Here is an 11,160-nt window from a genome sequence, read left to right as displayed (position 1 = left end):
TAACATTCGTCACTAATACAATCAACAACTCGCAAAATAAAAATTCCACCATCCACATTATTAAATCCCAAAAAAGACAGTAACGCAATATAGCAAAATAAAATCCATCCATAAAGTCCCAAGAGTATTAATAACCAGCGCTCAGCAACAAATCCAATAATCGACCCGAAATCACCGATAAAACTAATGACAACACCGAGACACAAACACCAAAAAAAAAGGAGCTCGTAATAAAATAAATAACAGCAAAACATCCACTCGAATTTATCCCATTATCTACCAGTCTAACCAGACTCACTTTAACGAGGCAAAATGTCGCAACTCGGCGCAAAGTATTTCCACAGCGGACGTTTAGCGCCCTTGATGGATTAATCTAACCCCGAGACGATCCCTCGCGTCGGCAATACTCGCGAATTTGTCTTTCACGTAGCCAACTAAAGCGCAGGGGAGCAAGAAAGTGGAAGGTTCAGGTCGCTTTTCGCGGTTTTAACCCGCGAACCGAATCAAGAACTACAAACAAGCCCCCCCAGTTATCGAATTACCGGACGTAGTTTGTCGCCGTGCCAGTCCAGACTGATTAACCCTTGAGGACGGCGGGGAAAAAAAGAGAAAAAAAAAAACATTCAAGCACTCGGGGAAAAATTTAAATTCGGAACGTACCTGTATGTCCGCGGAGAAAGAGTTTTCCAAATGAAATTTTTCGTGAACGAATCTACAGCGATCAACCGCGGTGCAACCGTCTCTCATGTTGAGTTGAAAGCGTCGAATTGAAGGAATTTAAATGGTACTTAACGAAGTTGGTTGTTGGATTTTTACTCGGTGAAATTAGATTTAGATGGAATTAACCGGTCTCTCTTGTTTGATATTTCAAGGGGAATAGTTGTTTGATTTAGCGTGCATGATTATTAAACGATACGGGAGTGTGAATTTAGGTTATTGAAGATTCGAATTACCGCGGTATAGGGTACTGTGTAAAATCAGATGAGCGTTTATTGACTTTACGAGATAGTTCGATTGGAACTGAGTTGAATCGGTGTTTGGATAATTGGAAGCACTATCAATAGGTGCTCAAACTATCAAGTGTCTATTGCTGCATATGATTACTGTTGTGACACCTCTTCCGTTTAATCCTGATCATTTCTGTCGCGTTACGTGTGTTTTGTTTGGAATTTTTAACGATACGATGTTTCTATTCGATAAATAAGCTTAATTAAGTAGATTTGGATGGACGTAGTCAGACCTCATACTTTTTCCCATCGTATTTTTAATTCAGTGAGATCAGAAAGAGCATAAGTCACTCTTGCTCAATTCTTCAGAAGCAAGGAAAAATTATTTTTTACAAAAATGATCGACAATAAAATTTTTTAAATATGCATACTTATAATAACGTAATAAATGAAAATGTAAGTTTCCTTGTTAATAGTAGTGCACGATATTTCTATTTTAAATTTTATGACTTATGAATTACCCAAAATAATACAGATTTACAAAATTACACATAAAGCTATAATTTCGAACTGAAAAAGAAATTGAAAATAAAAAATAACGAAGTACTTTTGTTGTTTCTGTCTCACTTTACAGATCGCTACTGTATTTCACCATTTGCTTATACATATGTGATTTATCTAAATGTGAACAACATGATTCAGTGTAAAACTAAATTAAAAAGAAAATTCACTTATATTGCTTCTGATCTCGTTGTTTCAACTATAATCCTTATTATTCATTCTCTCACTCTGAATTTTTCAAACGATTTATTTAATCATTCAAATTTCTTACTTTATCGAAACCTTTTCCTTGTTATTTATCGAAATTCCAAATCCATCGTATTGTTTACATTCTCCTCGCTATTCATTCTTTCACTCATAAGTAACTTTCGAAATAACGGAATTTCCACATTATCGAAATCTTTTCCCTCTTTTCTCTCTTTATTTACCAAAATTCCAAATCCGTCACGTTGTCCAACCTTTTAGCTACGGCAGGACTTTCCGCTCCTCCGTTTCCGCAGGACTGCGCGTAAACAACATAGCACTGCGATTTGTGTCTATTTAGTGTCGTCTCTTCTTATACATAATAATTAATAATACAATTGTGTATGATATACTTTGAAACAGAGACGGAATGAGCCACTATAGTGGCGTACTGTTCAGAGTGAAGGCATACGCGAAAGCCACTTTAGTGGCGTACCGTTCAAAAAGATGACATTCGCGAAAGCCACTATAGCGGCTTACAGTAGCTAGAAGGTTAATCACCGTGCATTTCCGAAATACATAAATACCCAGCTGTTTCAACTGGAACGTTCACGATCGATATACCTATGCGATATACCATTTAAAGAGTTAAGAGGAAGAACGAAAGCCAGATAGTCGCGAAGCTTTCTTCGTTGGAGTTTCGAAAGCTATTCACAAGGTTGCTTGGTTGTGTTCTCGATCAGACGTTAACGAGTGCTTGGTGAATAATGGGCACGGGCCGTGCCAAGGCACTTGCATCAATCTCGAAGGGAGCTACGAGTGTAGCTGCTCCGATATTCCCGGTCACAAATTGGCTCCGGATAATCACACCTGCGAGGATATCGACGAGTGCTCAACGAACAACGGCGGATGTTCTCATGTTTGTTTGAACACACCTGGAAGCGCCTTCTGCCTCTGTCCAGATGGGTTTTATCTAACGAGCGACTGGAAAATCTGCCAAGGTAAAACACTTGGACATCCGGTGCAGGGAATGTTTAATATCCTTAATGGAGGATTATATTCAAAATTATTGTGGTTGATTTGTAATTTTTGAATGCGTTTTATATTTAGTTTTTGGTTTAGCCCTTTCGCTGCTGTTGACGCCTGTAGGCGCTTTGGAAATTTTCTCGCGCTGTGATTTTGCCGCCTATAGCAGTTTTGGAAATTTTAATCCTTTCACTGTTGTAAGCGCCTATAGGTGCTTTGGAAATTTTCTCGTGTTGTGATTTTGGCGCCTATAGGAGTTTTGGAAATTTTAAACCCTTCACTGTTGTTGGTGTCTATAGGCGCTTTGGAAATTTTTTTGCACTGCGCCCTTGGCGCCTATAGGCACTTTGAAAATTTTCTCGCACTGTCTTTGGATTCTATAGGCGCTTTGAACATTTTTTTTTCACTATGCCCTAGGCGCCTATAGGCACTTTGGAAATTTTCCTGAACTGTACCCTTGACAGCTATAGGCACTTTAAAAATTTTCTCGCAGTTTGCTGTGTTGGCAACTTTTGGCACACTTTCACCTTAACTTAATCCTCAATTTTTACCCTTTGCGCACTTCCACTTTAATTTAATAGAATGATAAATTTAAAAATTTTAATTCCTAATTTGAATTTAAGTTAAAAAATTTTTTAGAAAATTTAAAATACCAATACAGAGGTAGATTGTACCGTTTATTTTATTATCAGATATCGATGAGTGCGCAAATGCATCGAAGGTTTGCGCGAATAATACCGATTGTGAGAACACCATTGGCTCCTTCAAATGCGTCAGCAGGCCTCAGAAGATGACGAAAGTCCTTCAGGACGAGGATTACGACGCCGAAGACGATGACGAGGACGAGGACGATGACTACGGCGAGGAGGAAGATGTCACAGAGATTCCAGAATTCGGAAAATGCGAGGAGGGCTTCGTGAAAAATCAAAACGGCGAGTGCATTGGTTCGTGAATTTATTAATTTTCACATAATATGTAATATTCCCTGCCAAACGTGGTATACCGTGTCCCTTTTTTTGTTAAACAAAACATTTGCAATTTTAAAATCTACGGCAATTAAGGAACGAGTCATACATTCAGCGCGACACGAAATTCATTTGAAACTCGAGGAAACCGAAATTGTACGTAGTAATTAGTAAAAAATCAGGATAAAATTATTCTATGGCAATACATGTGCACCACGGTATATTGCCTCAGACAGTTGGTTCATTTTTAAAAGCAATATTGCTTTCATACTCGCGAGTATACGAATAATTAATAATACAAGTTCAGCGTGTTTCATTAAAAACATTTTTGACGAGCATTATTAGCCATGAAAAATTCTTCCGAATGAGGAGATGAAAGTAGCTTGATAAATATATGTTCAACAGTAGACGGACCACGTGATTAACAAAAAAGAAAACTGTAAATATTAATCTTCGTAATAAAAAATTCTAAAATCCACACTTTCGTACATTTCACCATATCGAACTGTTACGCTAAATTTGTAATGTTGCTATCTAATCAAAATTTACAAAATCATGCAACATTTTAAAAATCTCAGAAATCTCGAAAAAATTTTTTTGAAAACTACTATGTATACCAAAGTTTCATCAAAATCGACGATTTGGTATCACTTCAGGATTTTCCCTCGTCAGATCCAAGCAGACACCTGACAAAAATTTTACCTCTTCCATTTATCGTGAAACAGTGTTAACCCACGTTTCCTCCACTCCAAACCAGCCGTTAATGTTCCAGACATCGACGAGTGCGTAGAAGGGGACGACGGGGATCCCCATGGTTGTCAACACGAGTGTGTAAACGAACCTGGTGGCTATTACTGCGTTTGTCATACAGGCTTCGATCTCCACGAGGACGGTGTGTCCTGCAACGACGTCAACGAGTGCAATAAAACACCTTCCCTCTGTTCCCATGGCTGCAACAACACTCTAGGCTCCTACGTCTGTACATGTCCCGCAGGATTCAGTCTGAAGGAAGACAATGTCACCTGTGGTCGAGCTAGGACCTGTGAAACTTTAACAACACCGTGTTCTCACGAGTGTCAAGAATCGGAGGACGGTCCTATCTGCATATGTCCTAGCGGATACCAGTTGCAAGAGGACGAAGTTAGCTGCACGGACATAAACGAGTGCACTTTGGACTTGTGCTCCCATTCCTGTGTGAATTTAGAAGGTAGCTTCGTGTGCACTTGTCCGGATGGCCTGGAGACGGTGGAACACGAGAAATTCAATTGCACCGACATAGACGAGTGTGCCAGAAGTGTTCACAACTGTGAACACGAGTGTACGAATGTTCACGGGAGCTTCACTTGTGCCTGTAGACCTGGGTTCCTGTTGAACCACGACAGAAACACCTGTTCCGATATCGACGAATGCTCGAAGGACGAGCACAAGTGTGGTCAGGTGTGTGTCAACTCTGTTGGAAGCTACAGTTGCTCGTGTCGCGAAGGATACAAGCTCCTGGAAGATGCTTTCAACTGTGAGGACGTGGACGAGTGCGCTGGTAACCAACATGGTTGTTCCCATGGGTGTGTCAACGAGGATGGAAGTTACAAGTGCAATTGTCCCGTAGGTTTTCTGTTAGGCAACGATTCCAAGATGTGTCAGGATGTGAACGAGTGTCTCGAAGGGATTCATCAGTGCTCCTACGAGTGTGTGAACGTGCAAGGTTCTTACGAATGTAGATGCCCCGTTGGAATGACTATTTCCAACGATAACAGATTGTGTACCATGGTTGACGTGTGTAGTTTGGCTAATTGTTCCCACGATTGTCAAAGGGAAGGAGATACGTTCAAGTGCAGCTGTCGTAAAGGCTACGTTCTAGAAGACGATGGAAAAAATTGCAAGGACTTCGACGAGTGCATTGAAGACGAACACGACTGTTCCCACGACTGTGTGAACACTCCAGGAAGTTACAAATGCACCTGCCCCGAAGGTCTGAAACTTCTGCAAGATGGTCTGACCTGCGGGGACCCGGTGTGTCCTGAAGGACTTCGTCAGGATGACAAAGGCCAGTGTCGGGACATTGACGAGTGTCTAGAAAACGATCACGAGTGTTCGCATATTTGTAAGAACGAATATGCCACTTATCGCTGTTCCTGTCCTTCGGAATTGACATTATCCGACGATGGTATCACGTGTATCATCAGCGATCCTTGTTCCAAAGCTCTGTGTTCCCATTCCTGCGTTCCTGATGGTTCGAACCACAGATGTAAGTGTACTTCAGGGTACAAACTTGGTAACGATGGTGCAACCTGTGAGGACATCGACGAGTGTGAAGAGAAATCTCACAACTGCAGCTCTATCTGCAAGAACAACGAAGGTTCCTACACCTGTGAGTGTCCAAATGGATTCAGACTCTCGGAAGACAACCAAAATTGCGTCGACATTGACGAATGTGCCGAGAAAAGTCACAACTGTCTTCACAATTGCATAAATCTCGAAGGATCGTACGATTGCTTCTGTCCAGAAGGCCACGTGTTCTCCAAAGAGACATTCTCGTGCGAGGATATCGACGAGTGCCAAACTTCGCAACACAACTGTTCACAACTGTCTTCACAATTGCATAAATCTCGAAGGATCGTACGATTGCTTCTGTCCAGAAGGCTACGTGTTCTCCAAAGAGACATTCTCGTGCGAGGATATCGACGAGTGCCAAACTTCGCAACACAACTGCTCCCACGTGTGTACAAACACCATTGGTAGCCACAACTGCACCTGTAGACCAGGCTGGATCCTCAACGACGACCTGAGGACCTGTGAAACCGCGAACAATCTCAATTGCTCGCACACGTACGAGCAAGACGGCGACGAGACTCGTTGCGGTTGTCCAGAAGGCTTCGAGCTAGAGGACGACGAGAGAACTTGCAGCGACGTGGACGAGTGTTCGCAGGAGCTTCACTCTTGCAGTCACAGTTGCGTGAACACCAAAGGCTCCTACCTCTGCGAGTGTCCCTCAGGCTTCGAACTACAATCGGACCGAATAACCTGCGAGGACATCGACGAATGCATCCGCAACAACGCTGGCTGTTCCCACAACTGCGTCAACACCGAGGGCAGCTTCGAATGTACCTGTCCGGAAGGATACGAGTTAAGCGACCAAAAGAACTGTCAAGACGTCGACGAGTGCTCGAGGAATCTTCACGAATGCTCTCACCGATGCGAGAACACCGACGGAACGTACGTGTGCTCGTGTCCAGAGGATTTGCCGCTGGGACAGGATAATAAGACCTGCTCCAACGTGGATCCGTGCGGATTCTCTCACAACTGCAGTCACACGTGCGTGAACGTCCACGGTGGTTACAAATGCGACTGTCGCGCTGGCTGGAAATTAAGCCAGGACGGTCGTACGTGCGAGGAAATTGATTTTTGCGTCGGTGGACAGCACGGCTGCTCCCACGAGTGTGTCACCGGTCCAGACGGCTTCCAGTGCAGTTGCCCGGACGGTTATGTTTTGTCCGAGGACGGGAAGAGCTGTCTGGACAGAAACGAGTGCAAGGAGGCGAGCGAAAACGAGGTAAACAACAGCTGTTCCCATTCCTGCGTCAACACCGAGGGCAGCTTCGTGTGTCGCTGCCCGACGGGCTATCGACTGGCCGACGATCAAAGGAGCTGCGAGGACGTGAACGAGTGCATCGAGGACAACGGTGGCTGCTCTCACCTTTGTGCGAACATCGAGGGCGACGTTGAGTGCGCTTGTCCGGATAATTACAAGCTACTCGAGGACGACAGAAGGACCTGCGTGGAGATCGACGATTGCTTGATCGACAACGGAGGTTGTTCGCATCTGTGTCATTACGAGAACGGCACTGTCTCCTGTTTCTGTCCTCCGGGGATGATCTTGGAGGACGATAATGTCACGTGTACGCAGGAGAACAAGTGTTACGTGGAGAATGGCGGGTGTTCAGATTTGTGCAACTCTGAGGACGGTGTCGTTTCTTGCTACTGTCCACCTGGAATGATCTTGGAGGATGATAACGCGACTTGTAGGGTAGAGAATAGCTGTTACGTGGAGAACGGTGGATGTTCGCATTTTTGTAACTACCAGGATGGAAATGTATCCTGTTCCTGTCCTGCCGAGATGGTCCTGTCTGAGAACGGTACTCTGTGCGTGGAAGGAAACAGGTGTCTGGTGAAGAATGGAGGATGTTCCCACGATTGTTATTACGAGAACGGAGAAATGTCGTGTCTCTGTCCGCGTGAAATGATCCTTTCGGAAGATAAACTTCTTTGCGTCTACGAGAACAAGTGTTTCGACAATAACGGCGGTTGCTCGGACATCTGCTCCTTTTCGAATGGGTCCATCAGCTGTGAGTGTCCTTCTGGGTTCAGGCTTTCGACGGAGGATAATGCTACTTGCGTCGACGTCGACGAGTGCCTCGAGCTTTTGGACAATTGTACACACAAATGCAATAATACCGATGGGGGATTCGACTGTACCTGTAACGAAGGGTTCACTGTGAACCCTGATGAACCTGCTTTTTGCGACGATATAGACGAGTGCGAGGATTTAAACGGCGGATGTTCTCATACGTGTCTGAACTTCGTTGGATCGTCTCGTTGCGCCTGTCCATCGGGATACGTTCTTGAGAATAACAACAAAACCTGTAGGCTGATCGATGACTGCAAGCAGAACAATGGCAACTGTTCGCATCACTGTCACCACGAAGAAGGCACCGAGAAGACACACTGCTCCTGTCCTATAGGCTTCAGACTGAAACAGGATCAGAAGACCTGCGAGGACATCAACGAGTGTGAAGAATTCGAGAACGACGTGGATTTGGGTTGCTCGCATATTTGTGTGAACACAGGGGGAGGATACTATTGCGAATGTCCATCAGGATACATTCTGCTACCAGAGGACAAGAAGTATTGCATAGACGTGAACGAGTGTCTAAATAGCCAGCATAATTGCAGTCACGATTGCTTGAATCTGTTAGGTAGCTACGTGTGCACCTGTTTCGAAGGTCACTATCTTCATTCCGACAAATCTACCTGTTTAGACATCAACGAGTGCCTCGAAAAGAATGGCGACTGCTCGCACGAGTGCACGAATACCATCGGTGGCCACTTTTGCTCCTGTCCATCGGGCTACGAGCTCTCCCAGGATGAGAAAACCTGTGTCGACGTAGACGAGTGCAAGACAGGAGTAGCCGATTGTTTCCACGAGTGCGTCAACACGATAGGTTCGTGGAATTGCACCTGTCCGGATGGCCACGATCTAGCGAACGATTCCAAAAGCTGCCTGGTCGTCAACGAGTGCGTGGTGAATAACGGAGGCTGTTCTCATAACTGTTTGAACGTAACTGGAGGCGTCGAATGCAGTTGCCCAGTTGGATTGCAATTGGACGAGACTGAGAAAATTTGCAAGGACATCGATGAGTGCTCGGTTGAAAATGGCGGCTGTTCAGATATCTGTGTCAATACGGAATCCAGCTATTCCTGTGAATGTTCCCCTGGATTCCACTTGCACACGGATTCTCACTTTTGCTTGGATATCAATGAATGCGAGATGGAGAACGGAGGTTGTTCCGATAATTGTATAAACGTGGAAGGCAGCTATCGTTGCGAATGTCCAGCAGGATTTATTTTGAAGGAGGATCAGAGGTCTTGTACCGATATGAACGAATGCGAAAGTAACAACGGAGGATGTTCTCACGTGTGTATCAACGAGCTGGGATCTTACAGATGCGATTGTCCGGTTGGCCGTGAGTTGAAGGATAAATCGTGCCACCCTGTAGATCTCTGTGCCAGTAACAACGGCGGCTGCGAGCAGATTTGTAATACGAAGAATGGATCGGTTGTGTGCACGTGCAGAGAAGGCTTCCGCCACGATCAGACTAATCGCTCGAGGTGCAGAGATATCGACGAGTGCGGTGGCCAGCATGGATGCGATCAGCTGTGCGTGAACACTGTCGGCTCGTTCGAGTGCAGATGCAGGGACGGCTTCGAGATGCAGAACTCGAGTTGTGTCGGTGAGTATTGGTTGCTTTATGGGCGTGTTTCTTTCGTTTCGACACGTTCCACCAGTGGCACGCGACAGTTTATGGAAGTAGAACTTTCATTAGGTGAAGAAATGTACTCTTGGATTCAAGGCTCGAACAAGATACGTAGAAAAGTAGATTAAAATTACGAGAATGTAATACTATTGACACTTTTTCATTTTTCTTCAAAGGTCTTCCTAAATTCAGTTTTTTTTTAAATTTTTCCTGTGACATGGAACTTGTTAATGTTAGTTTAAAGCTGGAGGATATATTGCATTATTTGGGCTTTCGAGATTTTTCCACTTTTTGCAAGATTTTCGAGATATGTTCAATTATTTAGTTTTCTAAGAATTAAGGATATTTTAGGTTCGAAGGATAGTTGAAGCTATATAGACCCTCGAGCATTGAGTTGCTTAATTATTACTTAAGTTAGGAACTTTCATTCAGAATTGTCATTTAGTTAAGAATTTTTGAAGTTCTAAATTTAATTTAAATTATTTAAATTTTCAAGCTTTCCAAAATATACCGAGTTCTTCAGATCATCAGAATTTAAGATTGGATCGTCTTATCTGAAATGTAAATCATATCGATATAAAGAATTTTTATTATGCAAAAAAATTGACTAAAAAGGACATAATCGACTTTTTACAGTGCCGTTGTGAGTTATACACAAATGTTAATACAAAAGTAACTCCTTTTGTCCAGATTATGATTACAGATATACGCATATTGTACGTAAGTCAGATCACTAGAAGGGGTTCGGTATTTTCTGCGCATTTTTCTTAAGGCTTTCATTTTCTTTTTTTTTTCCCCCACGTAACCAAGTATTGCTTGGTGTTGGAAATTAGAAAATCAGGTCAAGGAAGATTAAACGTTTACAATGTGCTTTTATATTCGCCTCCCTTGCACAGGTGGAGTTATTGCTAAAAGAACGGAAACATAATAGCTCACCTCGGTATTTCACCTTTCTTACCGTCTCGAATATATTTGTTACCGCGCTGCTTTTCCATTAAAGTTCCGTTTCCTGTTCTTCGCGTTCGCATTCTGTAAATTTATTCATAATTACAACAAATTGATCACTACCACCGCTGCCACGAGTAATATTCAGACGAAGAATTAGTATTCAAATGTGCGAAGTTTCAATCTTTCAGAGAATGAGAGCGAGTTTTAAATAAATAATCATTTCAGTATCGTCTTTCAAGTTCCATTTGAGTCGTTCACAGGCCAAAGTGGTTATCTCCACTTTTCGAACTTTTTTAAATTTTAGCGCCAAAACACTTGCTCGATACTTATCTTTTCATATTTAAAAAGAATAATTAAACACACTTACCAGAATTTAGCTAAGAATTTTTTTAATGCAACGGTACAAAAAATATTAAATTTAAATTACTGTATACAATTTCATCAAATTTTTCTGCGTTTTGTTTCGTTGAGTTGGCTGATTTGGCAAACGAGCGGCTC

General features: G+C 43.0%; 1 protein-coding gene across 1 annotated transcript in view; it reads left to right on the top strand.

Moving 5' to 3' along the window:
• Nucleotides 1–11,160, top strand: part of LOC108578540 (fibrillin-1-like) — a 141,272-nt gene that overhangs the window by 51,159 nt on the left and 78,953 nt on the right. Inside the window, exons 7-11 of the mRNA XM_017941899.1 lie at nucleotides 2,435–2,692; nucleotides 3,410–3,661; nucleotides 4,455–6,257; nucleotides 6,322–7,594; nucleotides 7,718–9,690. Of these exons, the coding sequence (XP_017797388.1) occupies nucleotides 2,435–2,692; nucleotides 3,410–3,661; nucleotides 4,455–6,257; nucleotides 6,322–7,594; nucleotides 7,718–9,690 (5,559 nt within the window). The remainder of the gene's footprint in view (nucleotides 1–2,434; nucleotides 2,693–3,409; nucleotides 3,662–4,454; nucleotides 6,258–6,321; nucleotides 7,595–7,717; nucleotides 9,691–11,160) is intronic.

Source organism: Habropoda laboriosa, unplaced genomic scaffold, assembly GCF_001263275.1.
Source record: "Habropoda laboriosa isolate 0110345459 unplaced genomic scaffold, ASM126327v1 scaffold41, whole genome shotgun sequence".
Lineage (NCBI taxonomy): Eukaryota > Metazoa > Arthropoda > Insecta > Hymenoptera > Apidae > Habropoda > Habropoda laboriosa.
This window is presented reverse-complemented; position numbering and strand designations above follow the sequence as displayed.